The sequence below is a fragment of the Aspergillus ruber genome (genome assembly GCF_000600275.1).
Source record: "Aspergillus ruber CBS 135680 unplaced genomic scaffold scaffold00010, whole genome shotgun sequence".
Classification (NCBI taxonomy): domain Eukaryota; kingdom Fungi; phylum Ascomycota; class Eurotiomycetes; order Eurotiales; family Aspergillaceae; genus Aspergillus; species Aspergillus ruber.
The window spans coordinates 236,649-258,374 of NW_024467306.1; the positions used below are offsets into that span (position 1 = coordinate 236,649).

At 46.5% G+C, this 21,726-nt stretch overlaps 7 protein-coding genes across 7 annotated transcripts; 4 read left to right on the forward strand and 3 right to left on the reverse strand.

The window, feature by feature from the left end:
* Positions 1-459: 459 nt before the first annotated feature.
* Positions 460-1,032, forward strand: EURHEDRAFT_376937 (DUF5572 domain-containing protein; the record flags this gene model as incomplete). The annotated part of the gene is made up of 2 exons (XM_040778903.1): positions 460-662; positions 717-1,032. The coding sequence occupies 2 exons, from the start codon at positions 460-462 to the stop codon at positions 1,030-1,032; spliced, it is 519 nt and encodes a 172-aa protein (XP_040639569.1).
* Positions 1,033-1,617: 585 nt separating this feature from the next.
* Positions 1,618-4,391, reverse strand: EURHEDRAFT_477211 (Pumilio-family RNA binding repeat-containing protein). The gene is made up of 6 exons (XM_040785435.1): positions 4,314-4,391; positions 3,108-4,253; positions 2,419-3,048; positions 2,089-2,368; positions 1,932-2,022; positions 1,618-1,860 (listed from the first exon to the last, which is right to left on the reverse strand). Exons 1-6 carry the CDS (start codon positions 4,344-4,346, stop codon positions 1,644-1,646), a joined length of 2,397 nt encoding a protein of 798 aa, XP_040639570.1. The 5' UTR covers positions 4,347-4,391; the 3' UTR covers positions 1,618-1,643.
* Positions 4,392-5,169: 778 nt separating this feature from the next.
* Positions 5,170-8,591, reverse strand: EURHEDRAFT_411612 (uncharacterized protein). The gene is made up of 6 exons (XM_040781672.1): positions 8,196-8,591; positions 7,467-8,107; positions 6,963-7,410; positions 6,768-6,893; positions 6,619-6,702; positions 5,170-6,570 (listed from the first exon to the last, which is right to left on the reverse strand). The coding sequence occupies exons 1-6, from the start codon at positions 8,380-8,382 to the stop codon at positions 5,255-5,257; spliced, it is 2,802 nt and encodes a 933-aa protein (XP_040639571.1). The 5' UTR covers positions 8,383-8,591; the 3' UTR covers positions 5,170-5,254.
* Positions 8,592-8,969: 378 nt separating this feature from the next.
* Positions 8,970-10,686, forward strand: EURHEDRAFT_454115 (putative ER to Golgi transport protein (Sly41); the record flags this gene model as incomplete). The annotated part of the gene is made up of 2 exons (XM_040784174.1): positions 8,970-9,365; positions 9,424-10,686. 2 exons carry the CDS (start codon positions 8,970-8,972, stop codon positions 10,684-10,686), a joined length of 1,659 nt encoding a protein of 552 aa, XP_040639572.1.
* A 717-nt stretch (positions 10,687-11,403) lies between these two features.
* Positions 11,404-13,978, forward strand: EURHEDRAFT_454068 (putative NADH-ubiquinone oxidoreductase, subunit G; the record flags this gene model as incomplete). The annotated part of the gene is made up of 7 exons (XM_040784170.1): positions 11,404-11,521; positions 11,583-11,606; positions 11,666-11,717; positions 11,778-11,792; positions 11,846-11,868; positions 11,932-13,813; positions 13,876-13,978. The coding sequence occupies 7 exons, from the start codon at positions 11,404-11,406 to the stop codon at positions 13,976-13,978; spliced, it is 2,217 nt and encodes a 738-aa protein (XP_040639573.1).
* A 332-nt stretch (positions 13,979-14,310) lies between these two features.
* On the reverse strand, positions 14,311-16,135 carry EURHEDRAFT_411615 (uncharacterized protein). Its single transcript, XM_040781673.1, has 4 exons — positions 15,543-16,135; positions 15,241-15,461; positions 14,884-15,190; positions 14,311-14,821 (listed from the first exon to the last, which is right to left on the reverse strand). The coding sequence occupies exons 1-4, from the start codon at positions 15,694-15,696 to the stop codon at positions 14,358-14,360; spliced, it is 1,146 nt and encodes a 381-aa protein (XP_040639574.1). The 5' UTR covers positions 15,697-16,135; the 3' UTR covers positions 14,311-14,357.
* Positions 16,136-16,719: 584 nt separating this feature from the next.
* On the forward strand, positions 16,720-19,330 carry EURHEDRAFT_498805 (putative cytokinesis regulator (Byr4); the record flags this gene model as incomplete). The annotated part of the gene is made up of 2 exons (XM_040785718.1): positions 16,720-18,553; positions 18,653-19,330. Coding segments are annotated over exons 1-2 (2,247 nt in total), but the record flags the coding sequence as incomplete, so codon positions are not given.
* Between the last annotated feature and the right edge of the window lie 2,396 nt (positions 19,331-21,726).

The following is a 21,726-nucleotide window of genomic DNA, read 5'->3' on the forward strand; positions in this document are numbered from 1 at the left end:
TTTTTTTTTTTTTTTTTTTTTTTTTTTTTTTTTTTTCTTTGACCTCTCTCTCTCGAGTTAAGCCACTGCATGGACGGCGTTATATTTATTGCATCTCACATCATAATTCTTATAGATTTACCATGTAAGTCTAATATCTCAGGAAAATGTTAGATTTACATATGCCCCAAAAGTACATACGTCATTCAATACGCGGACCTCGGGCCCAATCCATATCCGACCTCTTATTTTTTATTATTGTACTCCAGGGGTAGACAATTATATTCTAGTGAAAACGAACAAAGAGCACACTAAAATATGTCCTATTCAATAGAGCGTTAATTCATTGCAATGTAATCTCCCATGTGACGTACAAAGCGATAGGGCATACTGAATACAATCCACTAAGCCCCACTTCTTGATTTATCTCTAGCGCAACTTCTCTACCCCAAATAAAGGTATTACACAAGCAGAGACAGCATGGAGCAAGCAACTGAAGTTCAACCCCAAGCATCTCAAGCAAGCTTGTTCGAGAGATTGGGATCATATCCATTTAATGCAGACCCGGAATTTGCCAACGGTCTCTCTATTATACTTGGTCACCCAGATGTCCCCGCAAGTGAGACTGAGGTCAATCGCGATGATGATTTAGTACTACAGGCGAAATGCTTTTACTTCTCGCGGTATGTTACCTTCCGCATCATGTTGATACGAAACTGACATCCAATGCCTACTAGGAAGGAAGATCTGTCGCCACCACTTGACTTTGCGGCATTTAAAGTGTGGTTGGCACAGAACGCGGGAGCAGCACAGTCATCCTGCCAGGCTGCTAAACCTACCATGCTCTCAAATCCGACTCGAACCTCTGCACAAGAGCCAACCTATCCGTCATCTTTTGCACACATAGTTGAGCTCATCACCACCGGTCAACCGATCCCCGGGATTCAGCAAATACCAGACACGGTATTAACGGGTCATGATTCCTCAAGCGAACAGCCCAAGAGGTTGAAGCCATGGGAAAAGGAACGAGACAATGCCGGTGAGGTAGTGTGAAGCGAGAGGGAAATTTTGATGATGATGTGATGTACGGAGTACGATTACAATTAACCTGAAAAGAAAATATTAGCGCAAACTAAGGCATTTGTTGTTTACTCCTCCCCATCCCTTTCTATCTGATGAGTTACCCTGGCAGATGATAATACAACTAAATTCATATTTGGTAAGGATGATGAATAAAAGATCAGCACAATACATAAAACAATGGAAACAAATAGATGTATGGTGGTAAAGTTCCGCATCTTGTTGGATAAACCAAAGCTCCAGCATATCATCTCACACCTTATCTTTTCTGTACTCTAGTGATATATTAATCGTCTGCAAGGCAAACGATTGTCTTGTAGAACAATGCATGTATACTGATACCAACTGGCGGAAAAAGTAAGCCGAAGAAAAGAAGGAGGGCCAAAAAAGAAAGATATAGAGAGAAACAGAAAGAATATGAAACAGATACTCTTATCACTTCCTGTGGCAAGTAGCCTGTAAACCGATGAGGGCCCTGAATAAGTATCGATATGCAAGACAGAATCAGAGTGTAGATCTACATCCAGGGCGAAAGATATTGTCGAGAAATCCGGTTCCGCGTGAGCGATGATTCATTTATTGGGTCAACGAAATGGTGGATAATTAGCATGCCACTGGCTTCCACGGCCGAAACGCCCTCCACTTTGGCCTGTCATCTGGAATCTGTCATCGCCAAAGTTGTTAAAACGGCCGATTTGCATGCCGGTACCTGGCCCAGGGCGAGTTGCATGAGACGGGTTGCAGCAAAGCATGGCCACTCGTGACCCAAATTTTGAGCCACGCAAGGAAACCATGTGCTTACTATGTTGGCACTCTCGTTAGAATGGCCGAAGATACTCATCAGTGACTAAGGAGCAAGAGGACAACCGTACCGAATATGGCTAGCGACCAATTCACGCTGGTGAGACGCAGCATTTATCAAAACCCATTGAACAAGATAATTTCCGTATTGGTCTCCGGCAACTATGAAAAAACTGAGCATTCGATGACCTGGAAAGAGGGAAGGTTGGGGGGGAGGTTTAAACTTACTGTCAATCAATGGCATCCTTGGCCTATCAGCACGCCCGGTACACACACGAGAAAGGTAGCGGTCCAGAAACTCGGAGCCACCTATCTTCAGACATTTCTCGACAATCTTTGAGGCAAACTGATCCATGCTATAGTCAACAGACCGAAGGAGGATATGTTCAATAGCGCGGCTTCTATCGTGAGGAGCACCATGTTCGCAAATATGCTGGATACACCAATTTCCGAATTGACCATGAGCAAGCACGTCAATCTTGGATATCACTTCTTCGATAGCAGGTCGCTAGATGTGTTGTTAGCTTAGTCCCTTCGGTTGATAGTGTGTTTCGATACCTTCTCATCTTCGACACAGTTCTCAAAAATATTTTGAACTACCAGGCTCCCTGTTTCTCCCAGGGCAACTTCATGCCACATTCCTCGCAACGCTTCGTTGACTTTGGCCATGATTTGCGGGGGCTCGCCACTCCAACGGAGTTCGAAGAGCTTCTGCCAAACATGGCATGCGTATCGATGGATCACTGTTTCCGGAATTCTGCGTAAAAGTTCATGGACCATGATAGCTTTGTGCTCTTCAGGAACGCAATCAAACGCCTTTTGGATCACATGACATCCAAAGGGGTCCATGCTAAGGCTCAACGCGTTACCCTTGATCGTATTAGCGATTGCAACAACCTGTTCAGGTGTACCGTGCTCAAAGCAACGTTGAACGAGAAAGTTTCCAAAACGGTTAACCATCAAGGGATAAGCCTGGTTCACTATTGCCTCGACCATATCGTATTTTTGTTCTGTGGTACCAATTTTGAGCTTCTGCTGAAGAAAAATCGATGCCTGTTGGTCATTGTTACAAACGATCTTGTCCACTATATACTTCCAGTCGCAAGAGACATTTTTATCCAGGAGTCGGCGATAGTTTAGTGGCTCAAGGGGCGGAACATGCGTTGGCATAGAAGTGCTACCACCGACCTAAGAACATCTCAGTTTTACGTCGTATGTCAGTGTAAAGAAGTTGAACAGTAGCTTACCAGTGACGTTGTCCAAGGCATCACATTCCCATTTGCTGAAGTGAATTCAGTCGCCGTTGGAGAGAGCGGTGTTCCAATTGGCCGTGGATTATATGGAGGAACCTGGTACATTGGAACCTGCTGGTAAGTGTTGCATCCCCTATCTGCAGGCGATCTAGAGATTGGGCTTGTAGGGATTCCCGGAGAAAAAGTTCCCCAAGGAGAGCTCTGTGGTGGGAAGCATGATCCGCCACGGTTCATTTGAGACATAGAGTGGCGCGGCCCTGAGCCTGGGGCTTGAATGTATCGGGCATGTTCCTCGGGGAAGCGTCCATGAAAATTTGCGATGCCAGAAGAAGGTCCCGAAAGCACTCGTTGGGAAGGAAATGAACTGGAAGCGGGTATACCAGAAGCCGTAGGTGAGCCAGCCCAGAGTTTGCTAGGTTCGGGTCCAACTGAGTTGGTATTCAGGGACGAAGAGTCTCCGAACCGGCTGCCAGAAGTAGGAGCATTAACGCTCATACCGAACGGCTGCTGAGGCGGGGCGACCCAAAACCCTTGGGCTTTGTTGTACGTGCCAGCCGAGAGTGTGTCGGAGACATCAGACCGTGAGTCTTCCTGCGCATTCCACGTATCATGGAATTGACTGAAAACTCCATTCGACGCATTGAAAGCATTTTGCAGTTGGCTGATTGTCTGTTCACTAACCTCGCGTCCGTTGAAGTCAACTTCGGATGGGGAGCCAAGAGCCTGGTCTAAGGTGTGATTCATCACACGTGTCTGTGCTAGCTCTTGCTCCTGAAGGGCAATCTTGGAATTAGCAGCGAGGAGTTCCTGCTTGAGTCGGAGCACCTCAGTCGCTTCGATGCTTTTCGTTTCACCTGGAGCTGAGTCCCCAAGCGGCCCGGTTGCGAGTGTAAGCGGCGACGTGCTCGAAGAGCCAATGGCTTCTACCTGTGCACGTCTCATGGGGACAGCATTGGTGTTGACCAAGAAATTCTTTTGCTTGCCGAGTAACACCTGTTGCTCTGAAAGCTTCGCAAGGATCTCTTGGCTAGGAGAGGTTTTGCCTCCAGAGGACTGGGATTTAAGAGAAAGTTTGGCCAGTATTTTTTCCATCTCAGATTGTCCAACCGAGGATACATGCTTGGGATTTTCCAACTTCTGCTTGGGGTTTGTGAGCCAACGATCTAGATTGAAAGATCTGTGAAGATGTAGGAACCTGACCTTGTATGGTGGAACACTGTCTCCTTCGCCCATGGGTGGTTGGAAATTGCCGAGTCTTGAGGATACGAGAGGGTCAGGGGTGGTATGAGAAGTGCTCGATTGCCTGTGTCCCTGTGAAGGCAATAAGGTCAGCCATCTGCGCCTCCCAGATTTCAAATTGACTCACTAGCTTTTCACGCCCGGAGGAAATGGGGCGCGCGTTGACGCCCCCTTCACTGGAAAGTGAGCATCCTCCGGAGTGCTTGCGGCTAACTTTAGGAGAACCAGTTGAAAGCAAAGTCATGCTGCCTCTCGTAACAGCAACTGCCGTCCTAAACCGCAAAGTGACCCTTGAAGGTATAAAGAAATGAAAGAGAATGGTAAGCAAAACGCTGCGAGAGAAAGCAAACGATGAAGTAGTGTGTGGAGGAAAGGTAAGCAATTAGGTACACCCGACAAAATCCAAATGATTTCACATGTAACGGTGATTTGGCAGTGGTGCAGATGGTTGTGAGATGATGGTAAGTAGAAAGATAGAACTATTTCTGCGAGCAAAACGAAACACGATAGATGGCAGTGTCTGAGAAACGAGATGAAAAGGGAGGTCAAGGAGATTTGCAAAAACAAGAAATGAAGGGCGGAGGAAACAACGAATGTAGTCACAGCGTGGGACTGGACGAAAGAGCAGAGGAAGGAGCCCTAATGGGAAGCAGTGGTGGAGGTGGAAGGTACCTAAAAGGGAAGGCCCTTCATCGGCAGAACATTACTTACAGCCAATCTCTTTTGCACATGCAGGAACCAGATTAATATTACAAAAATGTAAATCTCTTGTTAAGATTCATGAATAATTTTTGATGTTCTTACTGGTAACTGGGTGGTCAGAATGTTTTATTGTCTAAGAAAAAGCGTACAGATAGACATATTATCCACTTAGCAATTGTTGCAACATCATTAGGATGTTTTCATAGCGAGTATTTTTCGTATGTTCCCGGTCCCCTGTAAAGATAAGAACTAGGTGATATCTGCCAAAATTTGTTGAAATGCCCTGCGGCAAGTAGACCGCCGTGACCTTTCCAACGGCAGCTATCGCTCAGTACTAAAAAGTCAGGCTGTCCGACACCTGTAAGTGTAGGCACAAGACGTGCAGCTTGTTCAAGGCCGTGCAGATCCGCACCCCAAACAATCAGCTCCAATCGCTCATTTTCTAAAGGACGAAGAAACAGTGCCCCCAGACCCTTCTGGTAGGTATATTCGGACACATACTTCTGTGCTCTCTGAGAGTCAATTCCCGCTTCATATGTGGAATGAAGAGGATTGCATATTTTTGAGAGCATAAGGGTACCACGACAAACGCGAATTGGAAATGCCGGATTTCTCGAGGGAGGCAAGTCATCGCCTATAGCAAGGACTATGAAATTTCCGTGCCTGTTTTTGGATGTTTGGTCTAGAAAAGGAGCGGTCGAGCTGCATTCCTCGCTTACCAGAGAATCTGCTGCAAAGTATTGTAGAAGGTTCCGGCTAATTTGGAGTGCAATATGTTCAGCATCAGCCGAGCAAGTAGAGATTGTAAAGGCCCCATTGGAGCGCAATATAGCATCCATTGCACCCATTTGATTGCCGTGCCTTTGGTAAATATTTTTCCATTCGGTATCGTTTGATGTTATCCATCGGTTCAGAGGGCTTTTAAGATACCATGTCTTCTCGAATAGACTTGGGTTCACGATAAATGGATATTCCATTCTGTCCAACACTAAAGCAACTGGGACTTCTACCCGGGTGCTGACTGAGAGACGAAAGCGATGTATATTTTGTGTCTGCAGATACCAAAGCCCATTTCCCAGGTCTCGGGTGACCTCTATTTTGCCGTTCATATCGGGTGACTGTAGCTGATCGACGTAAATCCCATACACGGACCCCATGGCTCCAGATGACGGAATGCTTATGGTGAATGATAATGGGGTGGTTGGTCGGTACTGGGAAGTGGCCCTTTCTTCATAAAATTCCAACAACGATGAAGTAGTCATGATTCCCTCGAACCAATGACCCTTTCCAGGTAGTTCATTGTATTGGGACGGCCACTGGGTTCTTCCAAGTAGCTCATGCATAAGACGAGAGTGGTACACCGGTACATTATCATCATTAGAACCATGTTGCTGAAATATCGGGATGCCTGCAGCATTCTCTAATAGTAGTTCATTTTTATAATTTGACCGAGACCTCTGAAGAACAGATGAAACTATTGGGTCAGATTCCTGCCACATACTGTATGGCACGTAGTCTGCATTATCAGCATACTCTCATTTGCCGCAAGAATCGGAGTACGTACTTTCAATGGAAGAATATCCTGATACTGGCGCCGCTGCAATAATATTGTCGGGATAGTGGGTCGAAAAAAACCATACCCCGTGTCCTATAACGGTATTTCTTGCTTAGCTGCATGAAAGCATTAAAATATGGGGTACTGGGACTCAGTACCTCCATTTGAATGGCCAGTGAGAATCCAGTTATCCACAGTTGCATGTGGACCTGTCCAGTTAACGTTTTTGATCCATTCAGGGATTGCCGCTATAGCGGCTTGGACATCAGAGGCACCCCAGATATCTGTAGCTCAATCAGTAGGGTTTTTTGCATCAGCAAACTCTGGGTCAATGAAAGTTTCATGAAACTCACGCCAGTCATCACCACTCCATGGAGTAACACCAGTGGGAAGCAGCTTCCATGAGCAAATAAAATTGGCAGCATCCAACATCTCACGCACTTGGGGTGCATCTGCCTGAAGCCCTGCCCCGTGGAGAGCAACCATCACAGGAATAGGTTTTCGTCCCTCATGAAATCCACAGGTGGAAGTAAGTGGTGGTGGCCTCAAAATAGCATAGGAAACTATTCTAGCAGAATGAAGAAATGTGATTTTTTGTGTTTCTGAAAGGGACTTCTCGACAAGTTTCACCTGAAAGGGCAGCGTCCCGAGGACTTCACCTTTTTCCGTATCTGTCTTGTAGATAATATCGACGGAGAATTCAAATTTCAAGGGGGGCCCAAGAGAAATGCTAAATATAAGTGGCCGAACTTGGTACGGGAAAAGGGGTAGACTTTCCATATCTAACACATATTGGGAGGCCTGATTGATTCGTTAGTCTATTTGCATGTAACGCACATGGTACCGCACAAACTAACATCAGGCGAACTAAGAGAGACAATTTCAACCCACTCAGCTAGATTGTTCTGGACATTTATCGACGCCCAGCCATTTCCAAGCCTTCCTTGGGTGATGTCAGATACCAAGAGGCTTTCTTGGTCGATGCTCAAAGACATCTGGCGCTCTTCAGCTTCAACGTCGACCCCAATTATAGGTTCATCAGCTGCACCCAGAGCCCTAACATCGCGCGTCAACCTCAAGTCCAATGTATGTTGGCCTTGAGATAGGTGTAAGATAACGGGGGCTCTGTGATAGCTGTAAAAATTACCACCAAAATGCCGTTTACCATCCACTAAGAACTCGAGCAAACCACTCATATACAGAGCAATAGTCTGACCATTCGGCTGGCTCACATTCAGGAATCCACGGGCCCAGGCCTGGTATTGCAATGCAGACCACCCATATACAGATTGTAAAAAGCTCCATTCGACTTCCGGGAAACTCACATTCAGTGAGGCTTTTATCGATCCCGGCGAAGTGCTCGAAACATCAGCCCGAACGAGACTCCATCTGGCAGCTCCATTGACAGCAAGAGCGCTGTTGAAAGTGGCATTTGTACTATAAGAAAGACTGGAGAAGCCATTATAGTATTCCAATGGATCTGCGCCCCAGATAGCCTCTGGCCCAAGAATACATCAAAAGTCAACCTACGCATTATTCAAGATGTCCAAAACGATTAAAGACCGGGGAGTACGGGCAGCACCAACCTCGTGTTCCAGATCGAAAAGGACCAAGAATCTGCCACGTTCTTGAAAGTGAGACGTTTCTGTTTGCTTCAAGGAAAGGGATTTGATAGGGATTATCAAGGTGTGGTCCCATCACATCACGACTGCATACCACAGGTTGGAGGGAACAAATTGCTAATAAAAGCACTCCCAACAAAAAGTTTATCATTTTGTATGGAAGGGCAACAATAGTCGATCAAGATCCTTGATTGTATATCTCTTCGGGATCAGTGATGCAAATTTGTCACTTATGCGACGACCTCTTCTTTCTGGGGTAGAAGACAGTATTGCCTCCTCACTCTCATTATTACTTCTTCGTACGCACTCTGTAGGGAAGCAAGTAAAACAAGTACAAATGGTAGTACAGTACCCCATACAGTACTAGTACCAAATTCCTAGTAGTACATCCCACTGCACGGCTTCCCATTCTAGATGTTCATTCGCGGAGGGGGATTCGTCATCAGGACGGGAGCCCGCTATGCAGAGGACTTACTCCGTATGCACTCTGTACCTTGACCACCAAAGGAATCCTACGTTGCGGCCGTTTTATCTTTCTTTCTTTCTTTCTTTTTTTTTTTCTTTTTTCTTTTTTTTTTTTTGGATATCAAAGGCGAATTACGCAGCATTAACGCCACAGCTTGTTTTCCGGTTGCGCGCTTGGGAAAACTACGGTATGCTAATTCTTCGGTCTTACCTTAATCTTGAAAGTGGAATCGTTTTAACACTCGACCAGTTGCAAAGACCGCGCTTTGGGACATGACAACAACCGTTGTAACTGGAACTGGGCGACGCTCCTCGACACGGCCACCAGAGTTACAGATACCGGCAAAAACATCTATTTCGCAGTCCATGACGAGTCCAATAGACAAGTTCCCACCTTTCAGCGACGAGCCGTATGATACAGCAGCAGGGCAAGGGGAACCGCAACCCAGCTCAACCATCAGGTACGCACCGCGCGAGCTTTGGGAGCCTCGAAAGACGAGCGCATTCATGCGGGAGCATGGGAACGAATCAACCAGAATCTCGAAACACAGGCCCAGGAAAAGCGTCAGTGAGGCGATTAGCACAATTAGAACCCGGAATGCCAGCGTGAGTGCAAATGCGCAGGAACTAGCACAGGCCCTGAGGGCTCCAGTCTCTTATCAGCTGATAGTAAGATTGCTGATATCCCTTTTCACTCGAGGAATTCGGCTAATTGGTGCATCGGTAGTTCCTTTGTCTTATTTGGTACATGACCTCAGCCGTCACAAACACATCGTCGAAATCCATCCTTAATGCTCTACCGAAACCTATCACCCTTACAGCTGTGCAATTCGCTTTTGTGTCAATATGGTGCTTGGTATTGGCGTATCTTTCTACTGCAGTGCCATCGCTCAGAAGGAATATACCAGCACTGAAAAATGGCATTCTTTACCCGTCGCGCGATGTTGTCATGACAGCATTGCCCTTGGCAATATTCCAACTGGCTGGTCATATACTCAGTTCCATGGCTACCTCTTTGATACCGGTATCGCTAGTCCACACGATCAAGGGCCTTTCGCCTCTTTTCACCGTTCTCGCATACCGTGTACTTTTCCGTATCCGATATGCTAAAGCAACATATCTGTCGCTAGTCCCATTAACCTCAGGCGTGATGCTTGCCTGTTCAACAGGATTCTCTACAAACTTTTTTGGCATACTGTGCGCACTCGTTGCGGCGCTAGTCTTCGTTTCGCAAAACATTTTCTCTAAAAAGCTTTTCAACGAAGCTTCGCGAGCTGAATCGGAGCAGTTATCGGGAAAACGAAAGTTAGACAAACTCAACTTACTATGCTATTGCTCTGGGATAGCATTCATCCTCACATTACCGATATGGATTTGCAGTGAGGGCTATTCATTGATATCAGACTTCATGCAGGACGGAATCATCTCTCTTTCAGGCAAGAAAGGTTCATTGGACCATGGAGAACTCTTCCTCGAGTTCGTATTCAACGGGGTTTCGCACTTTGCGCAAAATATCCTGGCATTCGTTCTGCTCTCTAAGATTTCACCTGTGTCATACTCCGTCGCTTCTTTAGTGAAGCGGGTATTCGTCATCGTTGTCGCGATTGTGTGGTTTGGCAGTCCGACCACTTCAATGCAGGCTTTGGGTATTGCTCTTACTTTCCTTGGGCTTTACCTATACGATCGAAATAGTCATGATGATGTTGCAAATCGACGGGCGAATGCAGATTATTTTCGCGCCAAGGAATCCGTCCTCCCCTTGAATGCGCGAACGTCAACGAGTACCCCATGGAATTCCAACGGTTATGCCTTCCCATCTGGCAAGGATTCTCAAGGCCCATTCTCTGAGAACCCACATCATTTGGCTCATAATTCAAAGAAGGAAGATGATACTTCTGGTCATGTTCGATCGAGAGGAGGCAGTACTTCTAGAGCATGGTTACCGCCTGGCACAAAACAAGAGTCAACATGGCAGCCAAGTGACTCTTGATATTTTCTTTTGTTCATCTTTCTCGTTTTCTTTATATTCTCCTGCTTTGCCTTATCTCGAAATTGAAACTTGTTCACACGTACTACGCAAAAGGGGATGATGTACTCTGTAAGAGTCTTTGAGTTTCCCTCCAACTGTAATATACGATATAATAACGTGAAACTATGTACAACCTAGATAACCAGAGGTTTTTATGTATTTTTTTTTAAACGAATCACCAAATGCTGATTATTGTGATTATTAATCGCCGAATTTGTTGCCACTGTCACAGAAACCAAAAAAAAACCCTCATTAGACAGTCAATCTGCCCTGGGCGGCTCCAGCTTAGTGAACGTTTCTTCTTGGATCATGTAGCAGAGGAAGAAGGGACCTATATTGCCTTCAGCAATACCCTTCCACCTACAATAATCAAGTCCGATGAATGAGTTATGATTCAGAAGAAAAGAGAAAAAAAGGAAAACAAATCCAACCCCAGGAGAAGAAAAAGGTGTGGTTCGGATTAAGGGATTTCCCGCATAACCGAGCCAATCCGCAGCAGGCAATTTGCGAGTGACGCCCGCTTTAGCAGACCAGAATCCGAACCAAGCCAAAAGTGCTCTTGTCCAAAGAACAACAGCTTCGCAGCTCTGTGCCTGCTGTCAACCTTTCCAGTCTGCTGTACTTATTTATTTCTCCCCCCTCCCCCCCCTTTCCCTTCCTTGTCTCTTTTATCTCACCATGCGGCCGCAACTGTTTCGTGCGGCCGCCCGGTCTTTCCGGGTCCCAAATGTCAGCAGCTATCCCAGGACCTTCGCGACGACTGCCCCTCGCACTGCTGAGGTAGAAGTCACAATTGGTATGTCCATCCTCCTTCGCTATCAATTCTGGTTTTCTTACTGACAGCTGTTGGTTACTAGATGGCAAAAAGATATCAGTGGAAGGTAAAAACATCCATAGAAGCGAACGAATTCGTGGCCCCCCTGCTTACACAGTTTTGCAGCCGGTTCAGCTCTTATTCAGGCTTGCGAGAAAGCAGGCTCGACAATTCCAAGGTGCGTACTGCTTCATGAATCCTCGTCTACGGTCAAGATATTCTAACAAAAGCGTTGCAGATACTGCTATCATGAGTACGCTCCATCCCTTTCAGCGAAGATATTACATCTGCTAACTTACCTAAAAGAAAGCTTTTGATTGCAGGCAATTGTACGTTTCCCTCCGTCCACCAGGTCTTCTAAGTATTGAAAAACCGTCTAATGGCTTTGCTAGGCCGTATGTGTCTTGTTGAAGTCGAGCGAGCTCCCAAGCCTGTGGCATCGTGCGCCTTCCCTGTACAACCTGGGATGAATGTCAAGACGAGTTCGCCTCTTGTCCATAAAGCGAGAGAGGGTGTGATGGAGTTCTTGCTCGCTAATCATCCTCTTGACTGCCCCATTTGCGACCAGGGTGGAGAGTGTGATCTTCAGGATCAGTCGATGCGTTATGGCGCTGACCGCGGTCGGTTTCACGAAGTTGGCGGTAAACGTGCCGTCGAAGATAAAAACATCGGACCTCTAGTCAAAACTTCCATGAACAGGTGTATTCACTGCACACGTTGCGTCCGATTCATGAACGATGTTGCTGGAGCTCCGGAACTTGGAACCACAGGCAGAGGGAACGACATGCAGATTGGAACTTATTTGGAAAAGAATCTCGACTCAGAATTGTCTGGTAACATCATTGACCTTTGCCCCGTGGGGGCACTCACCTCAAAGCCTTACGCGTTCCGCGCTCGTCCCTGGGAACTAAAGCACACCGAATCCATTGATGTTCATGACGCCTTGGGCTCCAATGTTCGAATTGATTCTCGTGGGTTGGAAGTCATGCGTGTAATTCCAAGACTTAATGACGATATCAACGAGGAATGGATCAACGATAAATCTAGATTCGCGTGCGATGGTCTGAAGACGCAAAGACTTACAACACCATTGATCCGCAGAGAGGGCAAGTTTGTCCCGGCCACTTGGGAACAAGCCTTGACTGAAATTTCATCTGCTCAACAAAAGCTCCAACCCAGCACAAATGAGTTCAAGGCTATTGCCGGGCATCTCGTTGATGCTGAATCGCTCGTGGCCATGAAAGATTTGGCTAACAAACTTGGGTCAGATAACCTTGCCCTGGATCAACCTGGAGGCAGTTCACCCATTGCCCACGGTGTTGATATCCGCTCCAACTATCTTTTCAACTCTAAGATCTACGGTATCGAGGAAGCGGATTCTATTCTTCTTGTTGCTACCAACCCTCGCCACGAAGCATCTGTCCTCAATGCTCGCATTCGCAAACAGTACCTGCGCTCTGACCTCGAAATTGGACTGGTCGGAGAAAAGTTCGACAGCACTTTTGACTACGAGCACCTTGGAGCTGATATCTCTGCCTTGAAGTCGGTCCTCTCTGGACAGTTTGGTGAAAAGCTCGCTTCCGCTCAACGCCCAATGATTGTTGTCGGTAGCGCCGCAGCTGAGCACCCTGATGCCAAGGCAATTTTCGAGGTAATTGGAGGCTTCGTCGACAAGCACGCCAATAACTTCAACACCCCCGAGTGGCAAGGATACAACGTTCTTCAGCGCGCAGCATCCCGCGCAGCGGCATACGAGGTTGGGTTTACTACGCCATCCCCGGAAGTCGCCCAAGCGAAACCTAAGATGGTCTGGCTCCTGGGTGCGGATGAAGTTAGCCGTAGCGATGTTCCAAGCGACGCATTTGTCGTCTACCAAGGTCATCATGGTGACCGCGGGGCTCAGCTGGCCGACGTTGTCCTCCCCGGTGCGGCCTACACCGAGAAATCCGGCACCTATATCAACACCGAGGGTCGCGTGCAAATGACTCGTGCTGCGACTTCCTTGCCTGGTGCTGCACGTGATGACTGGAAGATTATCCGTGCGATCAGCGAATTCCTTGGTGCACCACTTCCCTACGACGACATTGAAGCTCTCCGTGACCGTATGGAGGAAATCAGCCCTGTAATGCGGCGCTATGATGTGGTCGAAGCAACTTCTCTCCCCTTGTTGAGCAAGATTCAATTGGTTGAGCAGAACAAGGGCACCCAGCCCACCAATGCCCCATTCAAGAATGTTATCGAGGATTTCTACTTTACTGACTCTATTTCAAGAAGGTATGTGCACCATCCACTCGTTCCTTGTAATACATTTTTTCGTGTCGCTCACAGGTCGATAGTTCGCCGACTATGGCTCGCTCCTCTGCAGCCAAGGCCACCGGAAACCCTGAGACGAATTTCATGGCAGCTGGTGAAATGTCTCCCCAGGCTTTGTATGGTTAAACATAAGACTTTGGTCGCAGTGGATAGATATATTTCTGTTTCTCTATCGGTCTAGGCGTTGTCGTTCTACCACCTAAACGTCACCATTTTCTCGTGTCGTTTGTATGATGTTTAGTTTCATTTTTGTTTTGAACTCCCCTTTTTCTCATGTCTATTTCTGTTTTTTTCTTACGGCGCCTCAGCTGCTTATGATATGGCTCAGACCTCGTTGATAGTTGTCGACTTGTATATAAGATTGAGATAAAAAATATTAGATTCCGACGAGTGTCGCCAAAAACTATGAGTATACTTCATAAATACGGGGCTCAGGTATCAAGTAATATCTGTAAAATGTGTGCTATTTCGGGGGGAAAAAAAACCAACGTGATGGTAGTTTTTGTCATAACTCATCATCATCCGTCTCTCCAGTAGTACTTTCGACATCGTATTCTGCTTGGTGCGGCTGGCTCTGTACCTCCTTTTTTGGGGCTCGCCTCGCAAAGGGGAGTTCTCTTCGCGGCGGAGAAGCTGCAGAATCCTTGAGCATAGGACCATTACTTATGTCGGACTTCTTCACGCCATCGTTTTCATTTCCTGGCTCGACATGTGACAGGACAGACTCTTCGTCTGTGGTGGTGCCATGGTCTCCTTCATCTTCTAATGGCTGAGGGGTTGAACGCTCTTCATCGTCCGTTTCTTGGTCCTGTTCCCGACCTTGGTTACCAGCGTGATCCATTTGCATTTCTTCAAATCCATCTCCACTTTCTAATTCATCTTTGCTCATTTCTCTAGCATTGCGCTTTAGGCGCCTGTTTTTCTGTGTTAAGTCACGACCCTTAGATGTTGCTGCCTGTATCTCAGATACTGAATTAGATTAGCACCGAGTGACGGTATTCAATAGACCAGGTCGGACGAAAGACACATACCCTTGACTGGGTCTACCTTAGCCGAGACCAATAAGCGCTGTTGATTGCGTATTTTGAGCTTCTTCTTGTTCAGCAAGTGAGCAAAATTGGCAACCAGCTGGTCTTCATGGTGGGATTTTGCGTGAACGAGCTCCTCGAGCTGCTTCGTCAGTTGTTGGATAGTGTCCTCGGCGATGCGACAACGATCAGCTAGTGACGAAGAGCGCTCCTCGGAGGTATGTGCTCTGGCGGCGGCAACACCAAGCCAATCAAATAGTTCGATGGCCTGTTCATTATCCTGTTTGAGGCTTATGGACCCGAGCCTTTGCTATGATGCGGTTCAGCGAGAGAACAATAATATCATTATGCGGAGCATACTGTTATAGATTGGATTCGTTTCCGTATGGTCAGGACTATCTCTTTGTCTTCATAATTCGCGGAATCAGAGACGTTGGCCGAAACTTCGATCCCATATGACCATACTGGTTTACCAACTGTCGAGGAAAATTGTCCAAAAACGTATGATACAATCTGAGCCCATTCTTCGTCACTGCCTTGGTAACTTTTTGCACGGAGGCTCTTTAGTCGACTCTGTTTGACTGTTGTTCTCAGTATATTGGGACATGGGAAAGACGATATCAAGGGACATTTAAGTGTGTAGGAACGATGAAAAGACTCACTATAACCGGTATATGGGCTCTCCCCTTCCGTGGCAACGACTGCCAGGTCGGAGCTTGACTTGGTAACTCGGAGCAGCACGTAGGAGTCGGGTTCATCGGTTCTAGGGATCCGCAATATTTGCAGAGATGATGCGCTATTTGGTTTTGCTGGCATTTTGTTGTCAGAATTCAAGTTGGTCGTAAAGAGTATGCCGCAGTCGGAAAGTGGTGAGATGATGATGTGTATATAGCACTGTCAATGCTATTGCTGCCTGCTAAGTCCGCAGATACTGTCTAACCGCTTTGGAATGAATCACTATTATCTTATTTTTAGATGCTGTTGACACACATGTAAATGATACAGATACACCAATCTTCTGTACATTTCAGTACCTCGGATACTAGGGAAAGAAAAATAAACATAGCTTCGGAACATATGTATAGTGTGTATATATATATATTTGAAAAATAGATCACAGTTTATAATGTGTAAAATATAAGCTAGATAGAAATGCATAAAATCCGTTTAGTAATAAACAGCAAAAAAATGTTCTCTGTACACTACTTATTGTACTATGCAGTCACATTTAAGGAGTGAGAAGTGGAGTATTTCGACTTGTACATACATATACATACGGAGTACATCAGTCATAACTCTTTATTATCAGCTCCATCTTTGACCCTCATTAGTCCTGCTTAGCAGGTGTGCTAGTCCGTGATAGTCCTAGTGTAATCCATGCTGCATCGAGTATCTTATCAGTTCTCAAAACAAGTGCACCATCTTTTCCTCTCCTTTCGCTTCCCCTCCTTCCTCTTCTTCTTCCTCTCCCGCTCCCCGCCCCCAGGTCCAATCTAATTTAGAGAAAGTGCCAACTCTTTGTCCCTTCACTACCTAGTCTTTGTGCACGAAGGACCTACATAATAATCCATACACCTGCGCGCTGCGTTAAGCCCTGTCTCATCCAAGGAATTCAAAATCAGCCACCATCAACACTGTTGGGACAGTACTCGAACATAACAGACACAGGAGCCTGGCTACTTTCGCTCTGGTTCTCCTGTAGCCCTTATGATACTTCTACGTATTCTCGTGACCTAGAGCGAATCACGAATCCACCGTCCGAATTCCCCCTGAGCCACATCCAATTACAGCTTTTGTACTCTCCCTTCCTTCCCCACGCTTTTACTCTCGACCCATCTCCTTCCATTCAAACCTCAAACAAGAGTCGCGACTGCAGAGGTTTCGCCATATGTCTCTCCCCTGGTAGCAAATCCCATCTTCTATCTTTTCTTCACTCGCAGGCGAGTTCGGAATGACGTTCCACTCTGCTCCGCAACCCACCGGACAGTCTCAATAAACAAACATCACTTTTCATTCCTTCCTTTTTTTTTCCCTTTTTTTATTATTTTCTTCCCTTCCTCGCGCGTACTCTTCAGGTTTCCCATGCCCAACAATTCCTAGACCATGGAACCGTTGACCCTTCAGTTACGGCAGGATGACGAAAAGACAATTGAATGCTGGGACGACGATAGTGATCTACAATGCCATGAAGATATACAATTCCGTGCTGCGTCTAGCGCTACATCCGTGACGAGTTGTTCGATTCGCCGATCGGGACATCGGGATTCAATTTCATCTCGTCGCTCTGCTAGATCCGATCTTGAATCCAACACCGGCGGCGATGAGGACTGGCAAGTACAATTACTCGAAAACGATGATTATGCGACCGACGATGCTATCGCGTCTGCTCAAAGCGCCGGGATCCCATTGCCTGCGAATGTGCCCAAGTCGGCCCTGACAGGGGGCACAATCAAGCGCCTGGGACGAAAGAAGCCAAGAAAGAACTTCGCAGATGATTGGTCTGAAGACGTCGAGTTCCCAGGCCCGGAATGTACATTGAAATTGAAAGATCCCAAAGAACGAAATTTCCCTGAAATTCTTCGGCAAATCAATTCTACCTCAACGAGTCCTGTGAAGCGTTCGACTCCGTTCTCATGGGATAATGATACATCAGACCGCCTGCATTCTGCGTTGGCGGGGTTGGCTCGGGATGATGACGATGTTGCTGATCTTCAGAATGTGCCTACTATCAAACTCCCAAAACCCCGGACACGTCAACAAGCAACGCCCGTCAATAACGATACCTACGAAGCTGAAAACGAAGTGGAAAGTCTTGATAATGATTTCGAGCTGCCCCCCGAAGATCTTCCACTTAGGCGAAGGGTCAACGCAAACAGTTCAAGTCAATTCCCAGAAGACCTCGATCTAGACTGGTTTGAAGGGAGTATCGGTGTTCGACTCGGTGGTACGGCGCGGGATCGGCGATCCAACCCTAGCTCATCAGTGTCGATTGCTAGCCCGAGTTTGTCGAGTTGCTTGACCGGCGAGAGTGAAGATGATAATCTTGATGGGCTCGTTATCCCTGACCAACCTCTGGACCTACAGACATCCCTAAGGAAGCTACAGGATCCACCTACAACTGCCCAGCCACATTCAGGATGCATCCAGGATGGACAGGAATCGGCGGAGGTGGACGATTTCTTCTCCGGTATCGAAATCGAAGGCGGCGATATTTTCACAGCAAACGTGTCGCTCAACCCAAATGTAAAATGCAAGGCGGAATGCCCGGAAAACCCGACACGTCGTTCGGCGACTACGATTCGGTTCACGAATACACCCGCATCTCCCAAGACTCGGATCCCCCGTCTCTCAGGTCATGATCGCCCCCACTCAACTTTTCTTGAAACCGTGTCGGAAAGTGGAGCACCCCTTTCCAATTTCTGGCGTTCACAAAAATCTCGGTTCGGTGGCCATTCATCGCACTCTTCTCTGTCCAGTTTGCCTGCGCCTAGTTCAATGTCGACATCTCCGACTCCCCAGCCCGCTGGTCGACGGCTGGTTGGGACGCGTGTCTCGAAGGATTCCTTGTTGGCTGCGCATGCTCCTGCCGGAAAGCAATCACTGCAATCCTTGAAGGCAAAGCGATCCATGCCGGCCATGCGCGGCATGTATCAGAATGCTATGGTATCCCAAGGTATAGTGTCCCATCAGGATACAAAGAGCCAATGGTTTATGCCTACAGCCTATCCAAAAACGCCAGTCGATCGCATGAATGCTAATCGCAGGATTCAAGCGCCATTCATCCCGGCAGGTGCTTCAGAAAACCAATCGCATCACGTCACCGTCAAAAGCTACCGTCATGCACGTAGCCCGAGTGATGTACTTTATTCACGGGGGTCTGTATCGCGACTTGCACGGCTGAATCACACTGGTGCTGTTGGCAACAACGGTTCTAGCGATGCTGACTCAGAAACAAATGCTGCTAAACGTACCGTCACTAAGCCAGTTCGTCGGCGGAACTTTGGCAACGGAACGGAACTGGAGTTGTTTGATGATTTGCCCACGTCTTCCTCGACCGAAAGCAAATTTGTCAAGCATGCCAGCGGGCGTGGCGCCCCAAGGTTCCTCCGAAGCAGGTTGAGTCAGAGTCAAAATATGGTACCTCAGGGGGAGACACCACAATCATCTGCACTCGTTACTTCACTGAAGACCCCTGGCTCCACACCGCATTTCGCACGGGATACGAATGCCTCCAGGAATGCAAGAGAACAACGCATTGCCTCCGTGAATATGAAGGATCGAGAAGCCAACTCATTCCCGTCACTAGGTGCGAATCGGAAGGCTCAAAGCACGTCGCGTGTCTCTTCCAATAGCTCAGCGGCATTAAGAAACAAGAAGAGAAGATCTGTGGTGCCTGGAAATAAGCCCCATTTAATTAAACCGATGGGCGTGGGCGTTCAGGGGGCTAAATGTGAGTTGGTTTTTTTTTTTTTTTTCTTTCTTTCTTTCTTTCTTTCTATTGTCTTTTGATCCTTTCTTCTGGAGCTGATTTTATATTTTCTAGCTGTAAATGGGATGCGTTACAACCCCATCACTTTCCGCTGGGAAGGAAATGAGAATTTGGTCCAAGATTTTGACAATATTTCTCCAATTTCTCCCAAGCCAGCACCAGCACTTATCACCAACGTAAGCGCAATGCAGAATGTGCAGGTGGTCGGGGGTATGGTGTTCGATCCACACCGCATGTGCTGGCTTAAATTAGCACCGCTACAACCCGGAGCCAATGGGCTAGTGGCCATTCAAAATGAGGATGACGTTTTTGCTGGCCTTGACGACCTTGATGATAAAGCATGCAGCAACAATCATAGTGGACGAACTTTGGGTGCACCTGATGATCTTGGTCCTGTGGCAAGCGGAGATGATCGAAGCGGTGGAGAGTCTTCAGACGAATGGCCTATCACAGAGGAATTTGACGTCGGCCCCGAGTTCATCAAACGCCAGCGGGCCGAAGAAGAGAAATGGAAACGTAAAGTTGATAAGTGGGTGGGCTTCGAGCATCGAAAGCTCGATGATGGATGGCGATGGGCTATCCGAGATTTGGTAAAATCGAACAGCCCATTCGAAACGGATCAATTCGACGATACAGGTGCTAGCCACAAAGATGATAAAAGAGAGTGAGCAATAAGTGTAATGATAAGGCACAACGATACCCACCACACCAAGCCAGCGGCAAAATGGAGTTGGAGCTGGAAAAAAAAAAAAAAAAAAAAACACCACACCTTACGGCGGCATTGTCTGACATTCTGGGCAAAGGCACGCTATGCTGTGTGTCTGTTGACATTGATGATTATGATGATTATGATGACGATGATCATAAAAGAAAAGGAGAAATGAGAGACTTCTCACAAGGCTTGTAATTGGATGATACCCCTCCCATATGATTTCATGACACCTCGTTGATATTAACGAACCAGTCGGCATGATGAATTTCCTTATATTACTGGTCTATTGCTGTGCTTTTTTGATGCAATACAGAAAACTTATGATATGCAGAGATACCCGTGTAGTTATACCTAGTATGTATGTATTACATTTAGACTGTTTGTGGGGTTAGTTTCGAGCCAGCTAGAGGAAAAAAGTTTTGTTTGGAAGGACCCGCATACATTGACCAGTCGATACATTTAGGATATATAGACTCCATGTGACGGTTGTTCTATCTTTCATTATAAATATTAGGGCTAGTTTCAGCACCGGCCCTAAAATCGAGGTCTACACAGGTTCCGGCAATCTGCTTATTTATTTTCAAAGCAAACATGGTGCTTCCTATGGCTGGTCCATGTTATCTGTACATCGGAGGAAAACCCCTGTGGCTGGTGCATACATAGTACAAAGACATCGCTGGATGGAGAATATGCAACATGGGCGCTTTTCCCCTCCTCTCTCTTTCCAGGAGAGTGGGGTAAAGAGGACAGGGGTTTCTGTTAGACAAGCAAAGCGCACCGGGCTTAAGGCAACACAATACCTTCACCATTCATTGTCAAGCTGGGTTTTATTAATTCGAGTCAACCGAGTCAAATAGAAAAAAAAAAAAAAAAAACAAAACGAAAACACATTGGCATATCTTATTTATATTTCTATATATATACACTCCTTCCTTTCTGTTTGTGTATCCAGGATGGATTGTTGTTAGACAAAGAGAAGAGAGCATAAGCCAGTAGCACAAACACATGTAATAAATCACTTAAGGAATTCTTGGAGATGAAAGCCATTTCCCCTGTAATGCCAAGGGCTAGAAAAGAAAAGAAAACACAGGATCTGATCAGAAGAACAGATACACATCACTTGTGAAACAATCATGTACAAGCATTCTGCAAGTGTGGATGAGCCATACACATTTAATCCAGTAGCTCCGGGTTTACTTTTGATCCACCAGAGCTCTTCCCCCCTCTTCCCAAAAAAACAGTGACTCCAGAAGCGTCGTCTGAGTCCTACAAACAAAACAACACCAATGCAAGAAAAATGGAAAGAAAACAAGGGAAAGGGGTGGAGAATAAATAAAAAGAATTACTTAAGGTTGTACAGTAAGTAATTTTATTGGATTGAGGTGTCAGAGGTTTAGCTGGGACCAAGATCACCCCTCTCAGAAAGAAAAAGAAAGGAAAGAGACATAATAGTATAGAAAGAAAGCCTTTTGTTGCTAAAAGGGTCGAAGCTCAAAACGATGTCAATTCTGGTTTGTAGAGAAAGAAAGTCGTATTGGGTACTTTTGCGTGCGAATGTACTACAATTGCAGTTACCCATAATGATCTCGAGTCCAGACAAAATTGTAATATACTATACGAAGTAAGGTACAGCAACACGAGAGCC